This window comes from Protomyctophum bolini, assembly GCF_963924005.1.
Source record: "Protomyctophum bolini genome assembly, chromosome: 20".
Lineage (NCBI taxonomy): Eukaryota > Metazoa > Chordata > Actinopteri > Myctophiformes > Myctophidae > Protomyctophum > Protomyctophum bolini.
Window position 1 is genome coordinate 7,160,315 of NC_137881.1, and position 26,652 is coordinate 7,186,966.

Genomic DNA, 26,652 nt, shown 5'->3' on the forward strand with positions numbered 1-26,652 from the left:
ATATGTATGAACTAATATAAAACCATACAAATCCGTACAGATTCTAAATAACATACTAAATTAAATTGTATGATGTACGTCGGGAGGGGACGGACGCGCACTGCTGACTATTGGGAAATCTGGTACAACTCCCGAACTCCCGAACCAAGCTAGCCGTTTTAGGAAAAAAACTAAATTAAGTTATATATATATATTTTATTATTATATATTTTAATTATATATTTTATATAGGCCTATATGATTCGTCCGCGTGCCTTTCCCAGGCTGAATTGGAGACCAAATCACTGTCACCGTTTATCGTTAGTATTTGGGTCTGCGCCACCGGAGGGCAAAGATGTCGACGCACGGCCAAAGGGAGTCTCCAACTCCAACTGAATTATAGAATTAGAGGCCCAGCACGTCTACTACTAATACCAATACTAATACTAATAATTATCTCGTCAGGTGTGCTCTCTCCTTGATGAACTTGGTGCGGTCCGGGAGGTGGAAGACAGACCTTCAGAGTCACAGACTGGTTCAGTGGAGCCTGAACCTCCATGGAACCGCCACTTCCACTCTGAAGACGCAGACCTCGGACCTCCACAGAACCTACCTTCGACTTAAGTACTGTACATTTCTGGATTATTTGTGTCGGAGTGGAAAGCTTGTGGTCCAAAACTATTACTTTTTAAATGGATCCAATGTAGTTCTTATTTAAGTGTTATGGGTTCAATGTCCATCAAGATGCGAGCCCTTTGGGTTACATTAATTCAACTATTGGTTGAATATGTTATTTTACAAAATACCAATGCGCATGATGTACACTGGTGTTTTTTTGCCATTACTTTAATGTTTTATGCTTCTGTTTTTCAGTTTTCTTTAATGCTCTGTAAACACTTTGAGCTGCATTTCATGTCATGAAAGGTGCTATACAAATAAAGTTTATTATTATCACATTATGACTATGATTATGATTATTATTTGATGTGCAGTTCTGCTGTCTATGAGCTATGGCGTTCTATTGATAGTACGTTGTGCACGTTTATAAGAATTGCACTGCAGCATACCGATTGGAGTTCCTATAGTCGTGGCTAGATTTTTAGGTTCCACACAACCTTGAACTAGTTGCATATCTGCGCCATCAGATAATTGAGCATGTCTCTGTACACATTATATTATTATTATTTATTTTATTATTATTATTATTATTGTTAGTAAAACTCCTCTCACATCATCACCACAGACATCTTACATTATAACATTATCCACATTTTACAGCTCAATGTGTAATACGTGGTATACAATACAATATGGATTAATTGAATTAATTAATTTAATAGCTTATTTGTCATAAGTGCAAACGGCACGAGATACATTCAGTCAATAAGGCTACATAGCATAAAAGAATAACGCAATAATACATGTATGTCATCAACAAATATTAAAACACTATAATAAAGGAGAAACATATGAAAAACAACAGCAGTGAAATAACACCTTTCTGGGAATTTCCATAACCTCCCCTTGTGGTCTCCTGCTTACATTACAACATTAATCTCCTCATTTTTTGTACTTTCATTTCTTATTTCCAGTTTGAAATAAACCAGTGTTAGTTTATACCATCTTACCATGCAATGCAGAGAAACAGTTCTACATGCCATGTTGCATAGTATTAGTAATTGTAGTAATCATGTGTGGCCAGGAGATGGCAGCAAAGTAAATATTTTGATGATAGTCTTAAAACTGTCAAGCGTTATTTAGTCATCAACTTGCGACGGGTGTCGTCGTTGACGCAACACAACGCGACGGAACAACACGGACAGAAACAACAACACAACATTAGCACTGACTACTGTTCCATGTGTTGGCTTATTATTGTTGTAAACAACGTGTTATTATAGTTGACGACATGTCGGGTGGTTTTACTGGTTTAGCCAGTGGTTATCCCACGCCGCTGTACTCCCACGCGGGTCGTGGGGACTTTGAGGAGGTTTACGAGCCCGCCGAGGACTCCTTCCTCCTGATCGACGCCCTGGAGCGAGATGCGCGCACTCTACAACAGTTACGGTAAGCAAGAGTATTGTTTTCGTTTGTTGAATTACAGTACATTTCAAGCACAACTCAATACAAAAACTGTTACCCCCCCCCCCACCGCCTTTCCCCCTCACTGTATATGTTTCTTTTCCCTTTTTTACCTCCTTTATGATGAATTCCTGTTCTGTTCTTTGGCCATATAGAAGTGTGTTATTTGTACGTCTCTAATGTTTTGATGAAATGAACAAGGTGGACCTCTTGTAAACAAGTTTAATGCTTAATTGGGTCGTCCACTCACAGTTAACAGTCTTTGTATTGAGTTGTGCTGGAAATGTACTGTAATTCTGCAAACTGTTAATAAATATTTCAATCAATCAATCAATCAAAACTGTGAGTGGACGACCCAATGAAGCACTACACTTATTTACAAGAGGGTCCACCTTGTTCAATTCATCATACCATTTAGAGACATACAAATATACACTTCTAAAAAACAGGAAATCATCATAAAGGAGGTAACATGGGAAAATAAAACATACAGTGAGGGGGAAAAGGGTGGCATTCAACCTGTGGTCCTTGAGGGGGCTCCAGGTGGTCTCCAGCTAAATGATGGAGAGTTGAGTTGGTAACCAAGTGGAGTGGACCCTTTATGACTTTTAGATCTTTGATTTTGGGCCCACTTTGTTTCATTTTACACTCTCAAGAGTTAACATTATTGTTAAACATCTGCAATGTTTAAGGGTATTGTTCAATTTGGTTTCATTTTAGGATATTGTTCAATTTGGTTTCATTTTGCACTCAAAAGTTGCAAAATTGTAATGCAGTTGCATCTGCATTACTTAATTTACAAAAAGTCTACACAATTAGAGAATGTAGAATTGAAATTGCACAATAACAATATTCTTTGGGACTGAGAGGCTATGAATGTCATCAAATATTGGTCCTGTGGAAATGCACAATAAATAATGGGCCTTGATATTAAAATGGTTGAAAAACCACTGCTGTACAACAGATCAGTCATTCTCTCAAACGTTGTAATTTTAAGGCACCCCCCCCCCCCACCCCCACTGCAGTTTGGTAGGCAGATGCATTTATGGACACCCATGGCCATGACTTTAGTCTTGAGAGTGCACTGCATTTGTCATTATATATGTCTGAGTTACAGATCTGCAAGGGTCCATTTGGTTCCAAACTATCAATCATTTTAACTGAGGGACCGGGTGGGACCCCTTGAAAAACCCTCCCAAGGACCCTCACTTTGAGAACCACTGCTCGCTCACTCACTCACAATTATTTGACAGTTTGCAGTAGAATGCGGTGAAAGAAGAAGGTCTTGTTGTGTTTGCCTGTCTCGAGGCTATCGGGTTAAAATTGTGATGTTTTACATTCAATGTGTCTTCTTTCCCAGGCCGTCTGTGTGTGTGGAGGTGGGTAGCGGATCGGGAGTCGTGTCTGCCTTCCTAGCCTCGGTGGTGGGCTCTTCGGCATTATACCTGTGAGTTATATCAATGCAGCCTTCAAGAGATGTACCGTACAGTGGTGGAAGTACTTTTTTTGATTTTGTATTTACTTAAGTAAAAGTAACAATATAGTGCTAGCCCATAGAGCCCCATTGTGAACCCGGACATGTTGAGTACACCGTCACCAACGTTTTATGTTAGAAATGTTTAGTATGGGTCCTCCCCAGCATGTAGAAACTGCTGGATGCTAACTTGCATATGTTGAGCAATTTTCATAATTGGCATAATTAGCTTTAATGACTATAATCACATATATTATGGACAATATTTCAGGCTCAGTCCCAGGCCTTAGGCATATTTTCGCGCTAATCAGTCTTTAAAAGCACCAAATTTGGCCCAGATGTCGCCCAGGGCATGCTCCACTGATTTAGCTAGGGTGCCGGCAACCTTCAGGTTTGCCATAGCGGCCAAACCCAAATGGCCGCCGCCCGCCATCGAAAACGTTTTTGTCTGTAACATTTCAACAAGATGAGCTACAAATGCAAACTTGGTTTCTATTTCATGTTTTCTGAACATTTCAAACATGTTGGAATGCTTATCATTACGATTGGGTGTGTCTGGAACCCTAATTTGCATATTTCCAAGATGGCGGCTATTAGTCTACTTGCCAGCCTTAGAGTATACTCTAAGTTGCCAGCCCATAGAGCCCTACATGCTGGGTCCCCAGCATGTAGAAACTGCCGGATGCTAACTTGCATATGTTAAGCAATTTGCATAATCTTATTGGCTAATGGCCTGGTATGGCGCTGATAGCCTAATGTACCATATACAGTATATTTAATATAACCATCCCGTGGCGTGCTCTGCCTGCATGCCTCTGGGCTGACTGTCAGCCTGTGTCACTCGATGCGTTTAGTAGAAAGCAGGCATAGTCGGCCACAACTCTGTTGTGGTCTGGAAGCGTCATTCAAAACGTGAAGGGGGGAGCTACCTGGTTCTTCTTCTTGTATGTGGGTGACTGGTCTATCTGGCAGTCCGTTACCGCCACCTATAGCGACATTATAGCGTTTTCATAAAGTGTGCGTTCTCGTGTAAAGGGTCAATAAAAATGCGAACGCAACGGGACTTTAGCGTTTTCTCTGGCGACCGTTCTCGTGTGGAGGTGGTCTCAAGTCCCTGGCCTGTCTGTGTTCCTGCAGATGCACTGACCTGAACCCGGCTGCAGCACAGTGCACAGAGAGGACGGCTTGCTGTAACCACGTCCCTCTGCAGCCCGTTATTACAGACCTGGTAATGCATGCATATATATACTGTACTCTCACACACACACACACACACACACACAGGCACTTTGATGCCATTACAGGAGTCAACGCCATGCTGACTTGCTGACATTTTTGTAAAAAGAAAAAATGCCACAGACATACAAAATGAGACAATAAGATTACCAGAAAGGCATAAAGAGATGGCCCTGAATGACCATAACGGTCAGGTCTGTAACTCAGAGAGTGTTCAAAGTGACGTTTGTACACTCTCAGAGTTATTGGGCTCCTGGCGAATAATGCATTTGAGATTGAGAACCACTGGTGCTGCTAGTGAACTCCCAGTGTGCCATAAATCAGTGTCGTACATATTCTGAAGAAAACCTGGAGACTTGACATTCAGAAATTGGGCCTTTCAAAAATAGATGTGTGATCATATGATCAAACTAAAAACATTATAATGGTGTGTGGAAAAAAACCCCAACTAAAACTGGCCAAGGAATCAGGCCAAGACTTGTGACATGCATGTATGTATAGGGACATATTAATATAAAATTAGAAGGATGATTATTATTTTTATTTTTTTGCTGACTCAATGTTTATATACCTTATTCAAAAATAGAAGATGAACGAAAAAATCTTTACTAATTACCAATGAATTTATTGTATCGTTTGTATTGTGTTTTTTCTGTATTGTTTTGTACTGTACTGTGTTTACTTTTTGTCTTGTTTTTGTATTTTTATTTTCTGTTCATCTTCAATTTTTTTGAAATAGTTATAAACCCAGGCTGAGTAGAGCAACGGGTCACTGATTGTTCTGTTACTGCAGGTGGAGACTAGAGTCAGGCTGAGTGGAGCAATGGGTCACTGATTGTTCTGTTACTGCAGGTGGAGAGTCTCCTGCCCAGGCTGAGTGGACAGGTGGACGTTCTGTTGTTCAACCCTCCCTACGTGGTCACGCCATCGGAAGAGGTCGGCATTGGGCAACCGGTCGTTGATTTTGACGGCAAACTTAAATGTTTTTTTTGTTTTGTTATATTCGTGGTCTTTTTGAGTAACACTACATTTGGTTTCAGTCACATTTCAGTCACCCGAAATGTTTTGGTATTAGTCTAGTTTTAGTCGACTAAATGACATGCGATCTTTGTCGACTAAATCTACAGTTGATTTTTGTCGACTAATATGTGTTTTGGCGGGCCTTGAAGACGTCATTGAAGGCGTCGTTTAGACTTGGTTTCATGCTGAAAATAGCCGATCTACAAGCATGACTATGACATTTTTCGTCATAGTTTTAGTCGAGTCAGCAACTCTAGCTGTCCTGTTATATAAAATGTATGCTATACTACAAAGACCATATAACGTAAATATACGGGATTTCTGATAGAAATACAGTGTGATAAATAAACTGTCGGACATTACTAACCCTATCCCTATACCTCACAGGGAAGCCACGGTGAGTCTTAACCGGCCATGTATGTCAGACTCGGTCTCCGGCTAAAACTTTACTTTATCAGCAAAAGAAAGTTGTTTGCGGTTGGCACAAAAATAGTGGCGCAAGTGGCGTTCGATATAGAATCATATAGATACTCATTCGATACCAGGAGGTGTGGGATGGGAGTCTATTGATTAGCGAGGCACGCCACTGAGGCTGGTGCTGAGATGGGGCATTCTGGTCTGTATTAGAATAACATGACAGCGCCCAACTCATGTCAAAAGAAAGCCCCGCCCAGGCAGTAGGGGAGGGCTCCCCTCCCCATACAGTATTCCTCTCAGATACTGTATAGCTGAGGGGTGACCTCTCCATTCTGCTCATGTTTTCAGGTCAGCAGTAAAGGCATAGAGGCCTCCTGGGCCGGCGGGAGGCGGGGTCGAGAGGTGACCGACAGGTTTCTACCCATGGTACCTCAGCTGCTGTCCAATCGGGGCATGTTCTACCTCGTCACCATAGCAGAGAATGATCCAGGTGAGTGTTGGCCATGTGGCCTGTTCCCCTCCTGTCCTCTAGCAAGGGTGTCTCCCCCCTCCCCCCCAAATAAATAATAATAAAAATCTTATTTGAACTGGGGACCCCCCAAAATAATTTCACTGGGGTGAAAAAATATATATAAATATATATTTGTGCTGCAAGCTTGTACATTGCTTTTTTACCTTTGTGTATGTGTGTGTGTTAGGGCTGTCAGTTCACCTCTATAATCCAATTCGAATTTCATTGCTTCATTATTTGTAATTTTCGAATATATTCGAATATTTACATTGTTTATTTTAGCTCATATTTAGCCTATAATAATACACGTGGCTGGCATGTCTTGTGAGTTTTGGGAAGTGCAAGGTTTTTGACAGGTCTGCCTGCTGTGGACATTGAAACCCTGACCATTACACACGGGCAGACGCAACGATAAAGTCTATCATTCATTGTGAAGCCAGCAACATGTTGATGCAAACAGACGTGTACAGTAGCTGCTCCAAATGATATTAGCATTCGTCTGTGTCTGCCCGTGTAAACGCAGCATTGTCCCCCCGCTGCGGAGCGGACCGTTGCCCCGTCTGCTAGAATGCTGTCGGAAAAAAGGCCGCCTCCCGTGTACCATAGTGTTATTAAGGAGGACTCCTTGGCGTTAAACTAATGTTAGCTCCCATGCTAACTAGTTGCTACCCTCGTCAGAAACAACAGATCGGGTGGAAGATGCTGATACCACTTTGCTTGTGCCCGTGGATGGGAAATGAGATTTAAAAGGCTATAGAAGCGTGGATGAAAGGCAAGCACAGATGTGCAATAAAGTTGTGTCATGAGACTGTATTATGATTTTCGTTCTACCGGCGATTTCTGTCTGTGTAGTATACTAGACGTATCTATGCATGTGTTACAAGGGTTTGTGTGTCTGTGATTAAAAGAGTTACAGCCAGTAAGCCCGCCCACCCTGTAGACTGTCTCTGATTGGCTTACCCTGAAATCTGGCCCTACGTTAGCCAATCATTGACCTCTTCTGCGACGTGACCGGACGTGCACCTTTTCACATGCAGTGGAAGCGGCCGTGGAGATTTCACAGCGGTAGATTCGTTACTCAATACATTTAGTGAGCGGATAAAATAACATAAAACAAAATAAATATATTAAATAGAATTAATAAATGATAAAAGCTCCATTCGAATGGCAATTTTAGCTTTCGAATATATATATATTTTTTAATATTCGAATTTCTTTCATATTATGAAATTCGTTCTGACAGCACTAGTGTGTGTATATATATATATATATATATATATATATTTTTTTTTTATCTTGAAAGTGCGAGAACTACTGATTTAGAAGGCATTTGTAGAATTGCCCTCTGGACCTTTTGCACATTTTGAAAAATAAAGAAGTCTGTGTGTTTGACTGGATTGTTGAATTCCTACAATGACCATAATGCTTTGGTGCACTTGTGGAGGGGAGACACCCCAGGTGGGCTGTTTTACTGAGACAACATATAATCCTAGAAATGTAATCCAGGAAGGAAGTATGAAACCACATTTTCATGATGACTTTTTGTCATGAAGATGGTGTCAGGACTAAAATATGCAGTTTTCCATTTTTGGAATCGCTCTGGTTGCTAGGCCTGGTTGCTAGGGCCCCGCCTGCACTTCTTTTGCGCACGCACATCCATTAGCTTCTGTTTTAGCCACGGTCTTTAGACGCTGTTTTAGCCACGGTCTTTAGACACTGCTTTCTCGTAAACTACGGCGCTGTCCGCGGTGTTAATCAAATCGAGCTCATTTCAGATTTCACGGTGCATCGCATGCTACATGCATTTAAGCTAGCGAGAAAACGAAAGTGCGTCCCGTGCGTGCACCCAAGCGCTACCACTTTTGGCCACAAGGTGTTAATAGAATTGAATCATGCAGCACAGTGACTACTGCGTGTACGGGAGGTTGTAAAGTGTTGGTCTTCTTTCTTTCACCAGAGGAGATCGTCTCTCTGCTGGAGAAGTCTGGGCTCACGGGTGTCTCATGTTTGTCTAGGAGAGCTCGCAACGAGAGACTGTCTGTCCTGCGCTTCCACAGAACCCACACAGCCCTGACCGGAGCAAACACTGTACCTCGCCATGAACTCAACCGGCAACCCACAGAGCCCTGACTAGTTTTCATTTGACCAATCAGAACCTCAATAACTCGGATCGGTTGTTTGTGGAGCGACGGGATTATCTGGCTTTCCTTCACTCTGTTTTCTCTCTCTTTCGCAATTGGCTGACTCTGACTCTGAATGCACGTGTCCGTCCGGGCAGCAGGAGAGCAGCTTGATAAAGAGAGCTCTTCCAACCCCAATGTTGTCCTCCAGCTCTAGGTCCAGCTATGGTTTCTTCCCGATCAGGCAAAGTGCCAACCCAGCGGGTATTTCCCAGTAGCCAATGACACCTCAACCACAGAGTGGACACCCAGGACCGTGGGACGAGTGTGGAGCACTGGTACTGCCAATGTCCATTCTCTCTGCCTCTAAACCTTCAGGAACCTTCCTTCACCTTAACCCATTTAGGCCTGACGTCGAAAAAAAAAAAAAAGTCTTCTAAATCCTGACAGTTTTCTGAAATACCTATGTTTCTATATCAGTGGTGCTCAATAATATTTCATGTCAAGGACCCCAAAAATTATATGTATTTGGCCGCCGACCTCCATCTGAAAATATGTAGTTCCAGTGACACCCTGGAAGCAAAGATTTGAGTTAAAAACGTTCACTGTGAAATATATTGAAAGATTTGCGGCACATTTTCACGATTTTTCAAAAATAGCAGACCTACAAGCTTGTAGCGCAGCACTCTGTGCCACGCTACGAACTTGTAGATCTGCTATTTTTCAAGAGCTAAAGTATAAAATGCTTAAAACACCAAAAGGGGTTCCGCCCCCAAATGTGTTTAAAAACACAATTCAACCTCCGTCTCCCTGTTCTTATCCTTGTCTGTAGGGAGCTTGGTAGGCCAGCTGCCCACACTGCGTGCACTGCTGGGGGCGTTCTGAGAGGAGGTCAGTGATGTCCAGTCGTAAATCTTGTCAAAGGCATCTGGAGGATTATAATTATGACACAGACGGAGTAGATTTTATTTTGCTATTTTATCATGATCATTAGTGAATTGGTCCTTTAAAACCTGGCATGTAACAAAAAATAATAATACATTATTAAAGTTGTGTAATGTCTTTAATATTCGATCTACAAGCCCACAACTTGCTTACTTATAAGTAACAAGTAACATTACTCAAAATGAAAGAATGTTTCAATTCATATAGAGGACTTTGCGACCATTGGGTAATCATTCCTTTTTCATTAGCATTAATTTGTTTACACGGACTGGCAAAAATAAATGTGAGCACTGGCTGCGACCTCTAGCAGAGTGCTTTAGTCTTATTTTGAAGAATGTTTCTGTCTCTGTGAAAGTTGTCTCCATGTTTAGATGTTTGTTAGATTAGATATTACATAATACATACTGTTTACTGTGATGCATTTGTTTTATTTTACACAAATTGTAATTTTCACTACAACAGTGTGACATAGTGTCACACCACAAAGTATAGGGTGTTATTTTATGAACTAAAATTTAGTTCATAAAATATTAAATCCTATAAAGTTGAAATATGGAGATGAGGGTGTTCTGCATAACCGTGACAATATACTGTATTTTTGATAGTTTAAATGCGAGCTTGAACCTTGTGATACGTAAGACAGGAATGTACTGAACCACACTGATCATGGGTGAAACATATTTAACCCAATAAAATATTTTATAATAAGTGCTCCAATACTTTTCACGTCATAGTCCTTTTCAAGAATAGTGGTCCTCTATTTTTATTAGCAAGAGATTAACAAAACACTATTGTATTGTGTTGATAGTGACCTCAAACTAAATACATAATCATTATTTGCTCAAGGAAAAAGAAATGCTAACATTCTGCATGCCTGTAAGCCAACAAATGGTGAACACTGCCACCTTGTGTCCAAAATGAAACATAACCTAAAACAGTCCCATATAATGCAACTTTGCATTCACATTTCACACTTCTAGAGTCTATTTTATTGAATTTAACAAATATATACATTCAATACTCACTGGGAAATTGAATAGTTCCTTGTTTTCCTTCCAGAATACAGTGGTCTATGTATGCTTACATCCTATTGCTTTGCTGTCAAAGCACAGATGTGTTGATGAAGACGAGAGTCACCATATTCCATTTCTCCCTGCCAAAAAGAATATTAATGATTTAGAACACTTTGCTGGGGTCTTTTTGTGGTTTTAGATATTTTAGAACACCGAGGACATAAGTTTACAGTGTAGATTGGGGTCCCAAAGATTAAAACATGTTTAATCAAATGTGGGTCCGTCGTTGACTAATGCATGTCAAACTGGGGATCCTTGAAATGAAAAGGTTGAAAATCACTGTCATAAAGGCTGTGTGCGTGTGTATGTGCTTTTTCTGCGTGCGTGCCCACTAGCTCACCAGGCTCCCAGCGAGCTAATCATTCCAAGTGTCCACGTGGGTCTTGGAGCTGCTGACCTCTTTGTGGATCTGTCGGACGGCAGCACCCCCCCAACCCCCCTTCCCTCCCAGGCTGCGGATACAGGTACGAGATTTACATATAGCGTAACTAACCTTTTTTTCAGCATGAGACCATGTGTAAAATCAGCCATTACGGAGCCATCTACTAGGCCTGCCAAAATAAATTTTAGTCGACTAAAATCTTATGATATTTAGACAACTAAAACTAGACAAACACTACATTATTTAAGTTGACAAAAATGTGACCAAAACTAAATGAGATTTTATTCAAAAGACGGACTAAAACCAAATCAAAATGTGTTGTCAAACACTGCTGTAAAATAACCAGTAAGATGCCTGGGGGCGAAAAGCGACCTCGGGCACATAGTGTACACGGTTTGACGAGGGCCCAGGTAGGGCCGGGCCTTTCATTTGTGACCATCACACTCAACAGCCCATGCTGCCTGTTTTGAATTTGCACATACTGTAATGCAGGAGTTTTCTTTACTGATAACGACCGCTTCCAAACTCTGACACTTATAAATCTACAAGGAATGTCTTGACAGGAAGTATCTCATAACATGTCTACGGTGGATTTTTATGAAACAAACACTTTGCAGATAGTAAGAGGATAATTCAAGCTTTTCAATACAGCTGCAATGTTGGTGAGTTTGACATTGTTTAATACCATCAAATAGTTAATACCATCAGATAGGACTTTTCAGTTTGGATGAATGGGCTGTTAATAATGCAGGAGGCAGCAGTCGTTGCTTTACTGATAACGACCGCTTCCAAACTCTTGACACTTAGAAAAATAATCATCTACAAGGAATGGCTTGACAGGAAGTAGCTCATAACATCTCTACGGTGGATTTTTATGAAAACACTTTGCAGATAGTAAGAGAATAATTCAAGCTTTTCGTACAGCTGCAATGTTGGTGAGTTTGACATTGTTTAATACCATCAGATAGGACTTTTCTGTTTGGATGAATGTGCTGTCAATGAGAGGTTGCACATAGTTAGCACCTTGCTGGCCAGATGTCCACGGTCTGAATGTCGTCAATAGCACTGGTGGAGAGAGAGAGAGAGAGAGAGAGAGAGGGTATAAGTAGTGATGGAGGTCATTAAGTTGTGTTGATAATGAGCATTTTATCGAGCCAGGCTTCATCGACCACACTATAGTTGAGCTTTTTGAGTGGTGCTAGCCACTCCTATGTGTGACTGTGTGTAATTGTGTATGGGTCTGTTTGTGTATATGTATGAGCACGGAAGTACCACGGCAATACCGCTGGGTTGCACTGTTGAGCAGCGAGAGACACACGCACACACACACACACACACACACACACACACACACACACACACACACACACACACACACACACACACACACACACACACACACCCACCCACCCATTCGGTATTTCTTATTATTTTGTGGAAAGGTGTGAGGCAACAAATTCTGAATAGAACCAGAACCTTTCTTTTTTGGCCAGTTGTGAGTGACTGACCACCATCTACAAATTCATTGAAGATGACAAATGTTAAAAGTATTTGCCTGTCAAGCCCTTTATAAACAGACAGTGCATATTGATTTAACAAAAACAAATATCACTTGCACTACATTTTACTACTGGGCCTTCAAACTCTTAATTTCAGTACTTGTCTAGCAGACGGAAGGCAACTGACCTTTTTTACTTTTGGAAAATGTTATTGTAATAAACTGTTAACTGGTTACCAGTAAATGTGTTTACCCGGGCAGCGCTGCAGGGTTGGCAGCTATCAATACACTTTGTCTGTGCCAGCATGGGTGATTCGATTTAGTTATCGATTGCCTCTTGTTGTTGTTTAAACAATGACTGCGTGGGCCACTATATAAATATGCTTGATAACGGGCTTGATAAGCCCAGAGCTTATTGATGGCGTGTATTCAATAAGCTCGTTATCGGGTTTGGAGCAGCATCCCATGCCACGGGCTCCCTGCTTAAAGGAGAAATCCAGCCCGAAACACGTGTCCCATGAATCATCCTATAATCCTGTCCCAACATACATGTTGGCCTTGGATTGTTTCATAGATGGCCCCTGTTCTCCATTGCCCCACCCCTCCCACAGTAACGTGCAGATAGAATGGAGCTAGTTGTCTTCATTCTAATGCAGGTATTTTAGTAGCTGCAAACCTTAATTTTTTTTTAGGGCCCCTCCTATGTACAGCTGTGAGGGTTTGTGTAAACACAAACATTGTCCTAACACAAACATTGAGTGGCATTGACATTGAATAGCCAGTTTTTTTGTGTTTGTGTAAACACAAAAATTGAAGACAAAAGTGAGGACAAAAATTGTGATTTGCCGGAATGAGATGATTTCTTCTTTAGTGTGATCTCTCCACTCTGGGTCTTGTGTGGCCCCTTTCCCCCCGGGGTTGAACTGGTTACGTTCTTTCCCCCCCCGCCTAATTCCCCTAAAAGTTGGTTCGGATTTGGAACCAAAAATAGACTTCTTCTTGCCCTGAAGTGGGAACCAAAGTGAGTGTGTCACTATTCAGGTTGGAAGATGCAGAGATGCTGATACACACCATCGTAAGAAATAAATAAAGAACGGAAGCAGTTCTCTAGACCCAAAGTAATTTTTGTGGAAACATGGTGCCTATATAATCACGTCTGGCCCTGTTCATCAACACAGTGGGTGCAGAGCAGTCCTGTTGCCACATGGGGGCACTACAGGACAGTGTGCCATCTAATGTTCAGCAGGATGTAACAAGTGGTCACTTTTTTATTGTTTTTTACCAGAGGATCAACATACCTGCAAGCACCTACAAGGAAACAACACATTGTGTTGAAGTGTTACCTTCTCCCCCGCCTGGGGGGGGGGGTCCACGCCCCCTATCCCATGGCCCTCCACTTTGGAAACCATTTGGTATAAAGTGAGATACTGGTCATTTTTCCTGCTATGACCTCGAACGCTGTAAATTGATGTAATTTCGTCCTTGTCCTTTCCATGATGCATCACGTCATTCCCAGCAGAAGCAATATTCTCCTCTCTTAATGGTCGCTCAGTGTAATGGTTTAAACCAGTGGTTCTCAAACCTTTTTTTTTGTGTGTGTGTCAAGGACCCCCAAATTGATTTTTATATTTGGCAGACTGTCGCCATCTGAAAATAAACAAATGCAAAAGTATTAAACTATATGTAAACGTTCAAAAGTATTCAACTAACCCGGACTGTGTTAACCCATTTTTTGACCTGAAATCAAATTCTAAAAATGTCTACATCCTGACAGTTTTCTGAAAAAGTTGTGTTTCTATGTCAGTCGTTCTTCGATTTTTAAAAAATAGCAGACCTACAAGCTCGGAGTGGCGCGCTATGAGCTTGTAGATCTGCTATTTTTCAATAGCTAAAGCATAACATAATGCTAACGCCAAAAGGGGTTCCCGCCCAAAATGGGTTTTAAAGGATGCTTAGGAAAAGAATTATCACACTTGTGTGAAGATAAATAAATAAAATAATGGCCAGTTTTGAGTGCTTGTGCACACAAGCAAATACAAACAAACAAAATAATAAAAATCACACTTGTGTGAAGCTCTAGTCTTATCATCATGCATCATCACATTCCGTGCTCAGCCAATCAAATCAACCGTGGCACACACAGACACACAAAGCTGGGCAAAGGAGGGGCTAGCGCCCCTCAATAAACAGGTCATTAGTGAACAGGCCACGGGGGGAAAAATGATCACCGTTACGGTCGTTACCCCCTAATCAAAATGTTTTTTTCAAAGGGCTCGTGCACTTACAGTAGCTGAGCATCGAGCGCCCATAGGTATATGCAAATTTATGGCTGACCCCTCTACTTATGCAAATGACCCGTACTGCTGGCTCCTCCCGTCAGGCCTGTTAAGTGAAAGGCTTCATCTTCGTGCGTCTCCACAAAGCGTTCAGTCGACCTTCCCGTCGACCTCCTCCCCGTCGACCTTCAGTCGGAAGTGATCCCACAGGTCTCTGCAGAAGGGACCGGAACGCCGCGCCAGGACGGTGAGCGCCTTGCCGTGGACCAGCATCAGCAGCGTCATGGGCAGCGAGCCCCACGTCCGGTACATGGGGCCGTAGAACGGGTCGGACGGGGCCGGGCACAGCATGCAGCTGAGGTTGACCTCGGTGGCCAGGCCCAGGGGCTGCAGGAACACGAAGTGGTACAGGAAGAAGAGGCCCGTGGACAGCAGAGCCCACCACATGTCGTGGAGCGGCTCCGTCTTGTACGCGCTGCCATTCCTCAGCATGTAGACGGCCACCACGTAGAGCATGACGTGCTGGACGTAGTAGATCGCCGTCTCGAACGGCAGCAGGCGGGTGTTGACCATGGGGAAGATGAGCGCCAGGAAGGGCCCGTGCAGCATGTGCAACTGGAGCCTGAAGACGGCCGTCGTCGCCTTGCCCGGCGGCCACGCCAGCAGGAAGATCTGCGTCATGGTGATGATGTGGCACGGGTTCAGGACGTAGATCATGGTTCTGGTCGCGAGCTTGAACCCGAGCTCCACTCCGAAGGTCAGGCACAGCGCGACCAGCAGCAGGTTCCTCGCCAGGCTGAACCCCGCGCGTCCCCTTCGAATCCCTTTTAAGTCCTTGGAGAAGTCGATGTTCCTCAGCGCCAGGGCCACCTCCACGACGGAGATGACCACCAGGACCGCGGTCTCCCAGAGGCGTTGTCGAGAACCGACGAAGGCGGCGCATTCCGGTCCCCCGTTCCCCGCGAACGCCGGGTCCACGCCGCCGTACGCCACGTCTAAAAGACTGTGGATGTTATACTTGCTCCTCAGCATGCTGCTCTTCTGTTTTTCACTTGGTCAATCTTTGCTATGTTGTGATCCGTTGTGTGGCTGGGAGGCGGACAAAATTATGTGCTATCTTATTTTTATGTATGTTTGCAGCAGGTGGCATGTCACTTAGCTGGGGTTTTAGTACGTTGATGCCACAACACTACGTATGCGTGTTGAGCTCACCTACCGTACCTGTCTGTGGAAAGAATGTGAAGTGTTCTCTTTTTGGGCTCTCTAGAAATACACCAGTTTAGAGTCGTTACAGTGACGTCATTTCGGTTTTGCGACCAAAGGTGACGGGCACCAGTGTGTGTCGGGCACCATATATGGTGCCCAGGTCTCGTGACATCATGTGACATCATCAGGGATGGAGATGTGCAGACCCTGATGTCATAGGAAAAAAAAAAAAAGTTAAGATCCCTTGGCTTATGTCATCCCTTAGATCTCCATATATGGATATATGTTAGAACCTGTTCTCCCTCCATCCTTCCTTCCTTTTCGATGACTCCCTTTTGACTTATACCTGTGTTTCAAACTCTAGACGGCCTCCCCCAAAGTTATTAGTGCAGCCGCGCCCGGCAACCACCGAAAACTAGAGTTCTCAACAGGCCCGGAAATGAAGGCCTGGCCTGGCCCACGGGGGTAACACTACCCCCGTGGGAGGAGGTGGGGTGGGGTGAAGCAGCTCACAACCTCGGCCTGAACTGGCCGGAACTGGGAGAGTGCATGCACAGTTTGACGCATTTCTGTCCAGCTGTGTCTGAGATCAGCTGAAACGCACGCATGGACACACTTACACAGAACATCTCCACAACCGCTGGCAGAGATAATACAGTTGATTGTGTTTCTAATCGTGATACACAGCGTAGGTGGAAACGCTACGTAATAATCTCCCACCATATTCTCATCAAGCATTTCTGGGACATTTGGAACGCATGCGCCTACAGTATATACGCACAGGCAGTTCTGGAACTCACTTGTTTGAGTAGGCCTACTTTTACTTTACTAGTCGAGTATTCCCACTTTTGTTTTACTTCTAACCTCTATATCGGAGGCAGATATCGTGCTTTTTACTCTTTTTTTACTTATTTATGTAAATACTGTAGTTACTTTAATTATTTACATTTGTATTTAAGCCCTGTTGTGTAAGGCTATTTACAAATAGCTGATCTACAAGCTCACATTGAGTTGCATCGCAGCATGGTCTCGGGACCGGACCACCCCTATATCTCCATATATGGAGCTGGCCTGTTCTGACATCACAATGATTGTTCTGACATCTGCATAGACTCCATATTTGGGCATGCCTGACAAATAACTCCATACAGTATGGGCATATAAGAGACAAAGACATAATAACTGGGTTGGGCATGCATTTCCAACTTACATCGTTCCAAGTAGGCCAGCTAGGGCCCAACGGGCACCCGCTCTAGTGCTAAACGAGTCTAAATATAGACCATGAAAAGTTCAGTGCAGCAAGATAAAGTCAGTCAGTCTTTATGACATGAAAGAATAAACACAAATCGATTCTGAACTTTGGATGTTAATATCGTGGCGTTAGCTATCTTAATATATCCATGAATCGATTTCATTACAAGTGATGATGAAATATAAAGGTTAAATATAAGCGACCATATAATTAGATTTCTTCCTCCAACTTCCACGGCTGGCTGAAGGTCAAAACGGGAATCAGAGCTATAGTCTCGTCAGCAGTGGATTTGTGCTGACCTCACTGTCGGCAGACACACTGTCGCAGATTGACTGCCATCCTAGCGTGTCTGAACTGTGTCGCTCACATTATTGTGGGGTTGTGCCATAGATTGTCACCGAATTCCACCCGCTCAAAGATCAAGATCGCATCGACTTATTTCACATTAATAAGCCATTAAAACCGTGAAAGCATGCGTGTCATTTCAACCATTATTTTATACATTGGCTATTCAAAGAAATAGCAGATATACAAGCTCATAGCGTGTCACTTCGTGTCGCACTGTAAGCTTGTAGATCGTGAAAATGTGTGCAAATCTTTGAATATATATATACCGGTAGTCAATATTTTTTTACTCAAATCTTTGCTTCTGGGCGTCCCTGGAACAAAATATTTAGAGTTTGGGTTTGGCGTTGGCGGCCAAATACATATAGTTTTGGGGGTTGTTGACATGAAAATGTTTGAGCACTGTACCACCACTGATATAGCAACTTATTTTAGAAAGCCGTTTCATTGAGAAGACATTTGTAGAATCGTCCGCAGGTCTTAATGTGATAATATTCGGGTATTGAGTCCTGTGCACATTCTGTAATGACATGCCGGAGACTGCATTCTGGAGTCAGTGATACAATTTGATTATACTGGCTATAAGTTAATGCAAATTATCAACGTCGGATTGAAACCTTTCAAGTCCAAATCTGTCTGGCTACTTTTCAGGAAATGGAATATATTCAATTTAGTTATTGACAGTTAAAACTTTTGATTGGTTATCAAACCCACAGACAGAGTTAACTACAGTAACTGGTTATTTTTCGTTTTTGGAAATATTAAATGTAGATCTACGGTACAAGCTTGCAATGCATCATACTGTGATGTATTGGGAATTTGTAGAGGTTGCTACTGCTGTCATTAATGAGCATTGATTGTCATGAAAACATTGGTTAATCAGAAAGATTGTTTATTCTCAATGGAAATGCACATTGATTGTCCAGTGTATTGTTGGGGTGGTAGTGGGTTTTCTCAAATGAACATGTAAATTCCACGCTGATGTAGAATGAACAGGGAAAAGTAGAAATATATATATATATATATAGCCTATATTTGTTGCACTGGAAATATGGGGCATTACTGTATTGCTGATAAACTTGGCACAAGATGAGATTTCACCCCAATTTAAATTGATGAGCTTATTTATATGTAAATAAATACCAGTGATTGCCAACGTTGCATGTGGTATATGAATAAGCAAGCCAATGTGACGTCTTGTTATTTCTTACTGAACAGTGGCTGAATAACCCATTAACACCGGGACGACATCCGTGTCATTTTAGCTTCTAGCTATTATATTATACAGCACATTATTGGTTCTCAAAGTGGGCTTTTATACTTTGTCTATTCAAAAATAGCAGATCTACACACTCATAGTGCGTCACTTTGTCCCATCTTATGAGCAAAAAATATATATATTTTTAACATACTTAGTTAAGTCTTTACCAAACTCTTTGCTTCTGGGGGTCCTTCAGAACAAAATAGGTCCAGATGGCGGTCCACAGCCCAACGCAGAATAATTGGGAGTCCTTGACATGAAAACGTTACAATTTAGGCATTTAGCTCTTGATCCAGAGCGATTTACAGTAAGCAAGAACAACACATGGTATTACATCAAATACATAGAAATAGTCATCAAGCAAGCTAAGAACATCCGTCTAACAGTAGAATATCTGTACAATGAGACTATGAGTATACATACACTATTGAGTGCTGATGTCTACGTAAAATGCTATCTAAATTACATTAGTTTAGCCTTTGCATACGCCTGTAAGGTCGTCGAGGAACAGTTTTAGGCCTCAATGGGATAAACATAATGGTGGAGACCCGTACTTTGACCTGAATAATAAAAACATTCTCTGTCATTGTAATGTGAGCTTAATGGATAGAAATGGAAAGAAAATAATAAGTCTGCACACTGTTGTTACCTTGCTGTCGGGCAGAAACCTCTTATTTCAACTTTTTTTATTATTTTTTTATACCAATGCCCTACTTCATCCCCAGTGTTCAGTTCACACAGTGTAACAACAGCTAGTGTTGCAGTAGTCGAGTCCTCGAGACTCGAGTAATTAAAACAAATCAACGACAAAACAACTAATCTAATATACGGCAACCTTCCCCGTGTTTCAACAGCAGCGGCCAATGAGGCATCTATATGTTTTTAATATCTATGGTGTAGCCCCCCTGATATTGTATTCATAGGAGACCATTAGGCGATGAGTTGTTTTCCTTCCGCGGATGTAAGAAGAGGGAATAATAGCCTTCAAAACACTGGATTTTGGCTCATTGTGAGCAGAAAAAGGAGTAATAAGCGTGCATACACAATTATTAAAGACATATTTTTACATTCTGGCACAGGAGGGGGGTGGAGAATAAACACTTTTTTGTATACGTATACACGTATTTTATATCAAAGCCAAGTCCAAATCTGTCAGGCTACTTTTCAGGAAATAGAACATGTTCAATTTAGTTATTGTAGTTAAAACTTTTGATTGGTTATCAAACCCACAGACAGAGTTAACTACAGTACATGTAGGACATGTATAGATGACGTCTTTAGGTCTTTTTTTATTGATATAAAAAAAAAATGGGTTGGCCTCTCCTTGCAATGTACTCCTTGTTAATTCATTAAAAAAGGCCACTTCCAGATCTTATTTTAATGATGTTTGGGAGACGAGAAACACTTTCCTGGGGTTTTTATGTGGGTAATAATTATGAGTTTTTAGATATTCTAGTATTTCAAAGTGTCTCTCATGTCCCAGATACTGGTCGCACTTCCTTCATGGACTAAATGCAGTGTTGCCAACTTAGCGGATTTGTCGCCATATTTAGCTTCTTTCCAGACCCCCCTAGCTACTGAATTAGTGAAAAGCTTCTGGCGAGAAATCTAGCTACTTTTTCTGGTGAATTGGGGACAAATCGTGTTGACAGGCGCCAGAGATAAGACCCTAATTCTTCTTCATTTTCCTTCTCAGCCTCAAATCCGCTAAGTTGGCTAAACTAAAAGGGGATCGACGCGTCTGGCTCAGTGGCTTCCTCGGCTCGGTGATGTGCACAGACTGCCAGTGCTTCCTCCTTTCTTGCTCTGTGACAGAGCAAGAAAAGAGGAAGCACTAGTGGCAGCTCACTTTAGTCTGCTAGTAAAAATAAAATACACACTCAAATGCATAAAGTATTAACCTTCTAATTCCTGTATGGATCGGAACAAAATAGCGTTCTAAACGTTAGTTGAATTGAGGTATGTTTTTTTGCTATAGGGGCGCCTTAAAGTCTAGCTACTAGCTATTTCCGTTACTGGAGAGTTGGCAACACTGAATACATGTTGTCTCAGTAAGACACTCTCTGTCACATGGAACCATGTTTTATGTTGTCTCAGTAAGACACTCTCTGTCACATGGAACCATGTTTTATGTTGTCTCAGTAAGACACTCTCTGTCACATGGAACCATGTTTTTTGTGTCCAGTATCAGTACGCCAGTAGCGGCACAAAACCATACTTCCATGTGACACTTTTGTGACAGAGGGGTCGAAGTTGAACGAAAGTTGCTCTATGGTAGAAATAGGTCAACAATAAAAAATAGTTTGTGCATTATTTTAATGCGTTGCCGGCAGTTATACCCCAACCCCAATGACGGGAACAATTTAATATTCACCAAAACCAGACCAGAACTCCCACCACGGGACCCATCAGGCAATCAATTAATTAACTTTGTAGACTACATTAATGGCAAGTATTTCCTACAGCTTTAGGTCCAAAAATCTGAACTAACCCTTTAAGTGACTCATAACTACATCCATTAGAATTGGAACAATGGTTCTGAGTTTTCAGTTTTTTGTTCTTGTTTGACCATTTCCTGAAAAGTAACAGTTTTGGACGTACAAGGTTTCTTAACCGGACCATGGCAATTTGCTCCCACTGTTTATTGCTCCCACACTGTAATAAACAAACAGCGGGATAGGAAAAAAAACTGCGTGCAGACCTTATTATTTTCTTCTAGCTGATGTCTGTCCGTCTGTCTGTCTGTCTCACACCTGGCTACTGCGGTTGATGTGCAATGCACTACTCCTGTATACAGTACGGCCCTTACTTAATGGATTTCCCCTCATAATACATGTTTTAATGGACACATTTACATAAGGAAATTAGTAAATATGGCATGTGGCCTTTTCATTGTCCGTGTTCAAATTGAATTCTCCCCGAGGTGAGTCCCGGTGACTCTCTCCTGTAACAGTTTTTTCTCCCTCTCTGGAAGAGACCAGAGCAGTTGAAACTTTTCCGGGTTCACTCCTGCTGCACGCAGTGCTGGTACAGTGCTGGTACAGTGCTGGTACAAGTACTCAAATGTTTTGAGTGGACTCCCTTACGGAGCTATGTGTGTGGCTGGGTGGGTGGCTGGCTGGGTCTGAGCATGAAAACAGCATGGTTGTTTTTCACCACCTGTGCGCAACCGAACACACACAAACACACACGCAAATATTAACTGTGTATATATGATGATTTCGGGTGTGCCAGTACAGTGACAGTACAGTAGGCGCCGGAGGGCCAACCTGGGGAGAGCAACGGATTGACCTCATGCTTCCTTCAATGCATGAGTGTCCAAGCTGTTTCTTTTCACAGGGGGGGAGTTTCCCCGGTTGGACGTAGCGCGTGGAAGGAACACGTTATTCCAACCAGTTCCTTTCCCCTCCATCAGGCGCACCGGCTGGACAGCGGGAGGCACTTTAGAGACCAGGATTACTGCATGTTTTTTTGTGAGGGTACCTACCCTATAGGGGACACGGGGAGAACATGTGATGGTACCTACCCTATAGGGGACACGGGGAGAACATGCATACTCCACACAGAAAGGCCCTTTCGCCAACCCCGCATAGGGTATGGAGGAGAGAACATGGCCACAGCATCCCCAGCGGGAATCGAACCCTTCAGATGTTTTCCACCTGAGATGTAGTGGATTAGAAGTGTAAAGCAGTGGCTCCCAAACGTTTTAGCTCAAGACCCCAAAAGAGAAATTAGACATTTTGCCCAGGAGACCCAAATTAGTGAAAATTGCAGATCTACAAGCTCACAGTGCGTTGCGTTGTGGAGCTTGTCGATCTCACTACTTCTTAAATGTATTTCTTATTTAGTTATGGGATTTTATTTGATTTTTGGATTTTATTATAAATACTATATAAATATTTTGAAATAATATATTTCTTATTTTCAAACGTAGGAAATAGTTGTTTTGTACTCGCGATATAGGTCCCGACCCACTGTTTGGGAAAACAGTAGGCCTACATATAAAGTACCTCAAAATTAACTGTAAAATGCTTTTACAGTAAATATACTTGGTTTACTTTCTACCAGAGGCGAACACTTAGTGGTAACTATAGCACATTTATCTCTCAAGTACTGTAGCTACTTACTGTATATTTTAATCACTTATTTAGCTCAATTTCATGTCTGTTCAGAAGTAAGATGATTAAACAAGCTCAAAACGAATACGCAAGTCGAGAGCTTACATCGAGTAAATCAATTATTTTTGAAAAATGTTGTCAAATTTGACCTGTGAAATACGCCTTTTATAAGTACTATTCTTAGTGCATTTTTTTGACATAAATTATTTTCTACTTTCTACGTCCACTTTATATACTTTTACTTGTAACAGAGATTTATACGTTGTTGTAATGCTACTTTTACTGGAGTTAAAACATTCCGAGTACTTCCACTTCCACCTCTGTCTCAATGTCCACGCTGCACCCTGAGCACTGAACCCTCACTTTAATTAACCCATTCTGAACGGGAACCCATTTTGGTGTTATAGCATCATGTTATGCTTTAGCTATTTAAAAATAGCAGATCTACAAGCTCATAGCGCGCCACCGAGTGGCGCGCTACGAGCTTGTAGGTCTGCTATTTTTGAAAAATCGAAGAGCGACTGACATTTTTAGAATCTGATCTCAGGTCAGAATGAGTTAATCAGACCAGTGTGTCCCCAGTGGAAACCTCGTATGAATCTGATCTCAGGTCAGAATGGGTTAAAGGGAAGCTGCCCGCTCAGCGTAAACCCATCATGTTGCAAGCGCTCCATATTATACGTTGTCTATGAATGCACCAAGTCTCTGTGTGCGTACTGATGACTCTGCTATTTCACACCCAGGGTTGTCCTTTATGCATTATATATCAAGGCATGGTATGTATGTAACTTTGCCCTCTGTTTGTTTACGTAACATTTATATTTTTCTCTATACATTTCTCTCTATAGCAGCATACATCGGCCACTGGAGTATAGTGTGGTGGTGTTGCAAAGACATAAAGAAAAAATAAATGCAGGTATACGGGGCGTTTGAGAGCTTAGTTCCAGCCAATAACGGCGCGAGGGTGTCTTCAAAGGGATTCTATTTCAAACTCATGTTTGTCAACAGAAATGCAGGCAAGCGAGCACCGCACGCACCCCCTCTATAGCAGTGGTTCCCCAACGTTTCTGGTCGAGACCCAAAAGAGAGATAGTGAAAATAGCCGATCTACAAACCTCTACAAACCTTTCACTGTGTTGGAAAAACGAGTGGCCCAGGAAATGAAATCCCCATGCATTCTCCCATCGGCACTTCTAATATAATTTATTTAAAGACTGTTACGCCGCGGACAAAGCCAACTCGGATCGTGACAAATCATGACTATGAACACAATGTTTTGGGCCGATCAAATCATTAGAAAGAAGAAAAGAAAGTCAGGAGACAACACTATTTGTTTTGTTTTTCGTCTTATAAATGATTTGATCGGCCCAAAACATTGTGTTCATTGTCATGATTTGTCACGATCCGAGTTGGCTTTGTCCGCGGCGTAACCGTCTTTAAATAAATTATATTAGAAGTGCCGATGGGAGAATGCATTGGGGTTTCATTTCCTGGGCCACTCGTTTTTCTGAAAGGGGGAGGGACTGCGGCGCTCTATAGTGGTTATGTTATAGTGCCACCATGTGGGTACATTTGATGGCAATCAGAGACTGTATTAATGATTTGTGGCCTTGGATTCCTTGGCCCGTGACGTAACCCCATATAATAGATTTTCTGCCCATTTTGCTACTACTCCTACACATGTCCCAAAATCAATACTTGGAGTCATGGGGTCCAGATTCAACATTGCACATGCCTTGGCGAGGCAACCTGACCTGGCAGAATGAGCAGACTTTTCTAGTTGGTAGTTATTTCTCTCTCTCTCTGAAGAGATTGCCAGGAGCATGCAGCGTGCTATGCTGGCTGCAGACAAACATCTCAGGGACATTTCTATTTGAGCACAGAGCTCACTGCCGTCTGCCTTCCCAGCCCGGGTCAGAGGCTGAGCAAACATTAAAAAACCCCCAAAGAACGGGGGAGGATATATGGAAGAGAAGAAAGGCAGCGATGAAAGAAGCAGATTTGTGTACAAAATATAAGTAAAAGAAGCAAATACCACAATATAAAATACTGTAAAAGTAAAGTAAAAGGCCTGAATTCAGTTTTAAAATTTAAATTGTACTAAAGAAATCAAATTTCCGAGGTACTTGAAGGAGCAAAAGTAAAAAGTATTAATTCCGCAGAATGCTTATAGTAGGCTATTCTATACAAGCTCAATGTTTGGTGAAGTTTCGAAAGTATCGAAAAATGGAATTACTCGAGTAAATGCCACTGACGAGAGGAGATGAGACTGTTTGTCATCTTGTTAAAGTAAAAAAAAAAACGATAAGACCGAAGGTCATTTTTTAGGGCACACAGATTGGCACTGTGGCCTCGGGGTCCCCGTTTGAAAAGATAAACAAGCCAGCGAGGTGATGTGAATCCAAATGGGATTTTTTTCCCTCCTCCTCCACACCTCCCGTTTTTTGGTGTTGTTTTCCCCTGTCCCTCACATGAGTGATGTCTCCATCCCCGCTCCGCGGCCGCTGACCCGGCGCCCGGCAGGTTGCCTTGTAAGGCGTCCCGCGGGTCAAGCGCTGCCATCCCTCAGAATGACACCTTCATGCATTTCTGAAGCGTGGCGCGCAGCGGGGCCAATGTCCCCCCTGCATGCTGCTTTCAGGGGCGGAATAGGCATTTCATCTGGAGGGGGTTGCACTGCACGCAGGCTGCAGGCCCAAGGGCGTCATAAGAGAAAAGGATGGACTTGTCCGCCCCCCCCTCCCCTACAGCCCCCTCCCCTACCGCCACCCCTCCCCTACCGCCCCCCCCTCCCCCCCGTGGCATACGAAAAGCATTATTGACTGTTTCGGACAGCAGCCGCAACAAGGTCGCGGCTTTTACAGTGGGTGTATACATACAGTACATATACCCTGTCCAATAAAAAAATGACCCAAAGCAAGACCCTGACAATTATGAATAAGGCTTGTTTTAACCCATTCTGACCTGAGATCAGATTCTAAAAAATGTCTTCTACATCCTGACTGTTTTCTGAAAAAGCTATGTTTCTATATGTCAGTCGTCCTTCGATTTTTCAAAAATAGCAGACCTACAAGCTCGTAGCGCGCCACTCGGTGGCGCGCTATGAGCTTGTAGATCTGCTATTTTTCAATAGCTAAAGCATAACCTAATGCTGACACCAAAAGGGGTTCCCGCCCAGAATGGGTTAAAGTGCAGTGGAAAATCGATGGAACTGCTAGATAGATACAACCTCCGGTTGATGTTGTGACCCGTGCGTGCATGGCTACAGTACACGGTAAAATGCCCAGTATATTATATTATATTATATTATTCCATTTGTAACTCGGGATGTCACAGATGTAATCAAGTGGGCATCTATATCCTCGCATGCACACGCCCAGTTGAATTATGTTGCCAGGATTGTTTGTTTGATTTGACTGACTGTCTCCAGGTGCAATATGAAATTGCATGCTGCTAT

At 42.4% G+C, this 26,652-nt stretch overlaps 3 protein-coding genes across 4 annotated transcripts in view; 2 read left to right on the top strand and 1 right to left on the bottom strand.

Moving 5' to 3' along the window:
- LOC308335934 (uncharacterized protein) overlaps positions 1–603 on the top strand; it is a gene marked incomplete at its 3' end in the record, with an annotated part of 6,857 nt that extends 6,254 nt beyond the window's left edge. The window contains exon 8 of the mRNA XM_080793157.1: positions 445–603. Coding sequence (XP_080649283.1) covers positions 445–603 — 159 coding nt within the window. The remainder of the gene's footprint in view (positions 1–444) is intronic.
- A 1,189-nt stretch (positions 604–1,792) lies between these two features.
- Positions 1,793–11,288, top strand: hemk2 (HemK methyltransferase 2, ETF1 glutamine and histone H4 lysine). 2 transcript variants are annotated; one of them, XR_013966016.1, is made up of 7 exons: positions 1,793–2,046; positions 3,422–3,508; positions 4,673–4,763; positions 5,624–5,707; positions 6,557–6,698; positions 8,677–9,730; positions 11,201–11,288. XR_013966016.1 is itself a non-coding variant. In XM_080792536.1 (6 exons), the coding sequence occupies exons 1-6, from the start codon at positions 1,889–1,891 to the stop codon at positions 8,847–8,849; spliced, it is 735 nt and encodes a 244-aa protein (XP_080648662.1). In that variant the 5' UTR covers positions 1,793–1,888; the 3' UTR covers positions 8,850–10,330. The 2 variants fall into 2 exon arrangements, 1 of the variants encoding a protein (XP_080648662.1); XM_080792536.1 differs by lacking the exon at positions 11,201–11,288 and having other exon boundaries at positions 8,677–10,330.
- Positions 11,289–15,163: 3,875 nt separating this feature from the next.
- LOC308335935 (transmembrane protein 164-like) lies at positions 15,164–16,045 on the bottom strand (the record flags this gene model as incomplete). Its single annotated transcript, XM_080793158.1, has 1 exon — positions 15,164–16,045. The coding sequence occupies one exon, from the start codon at positions 16,043–16,045 to the stop codon at positions 15,164–15,166; it is 882 nt and encodes a 293-aa protein (XP_080649284.1).
- Positions 16,046–26,652: the final 10,607 nt, after the last annotated feature.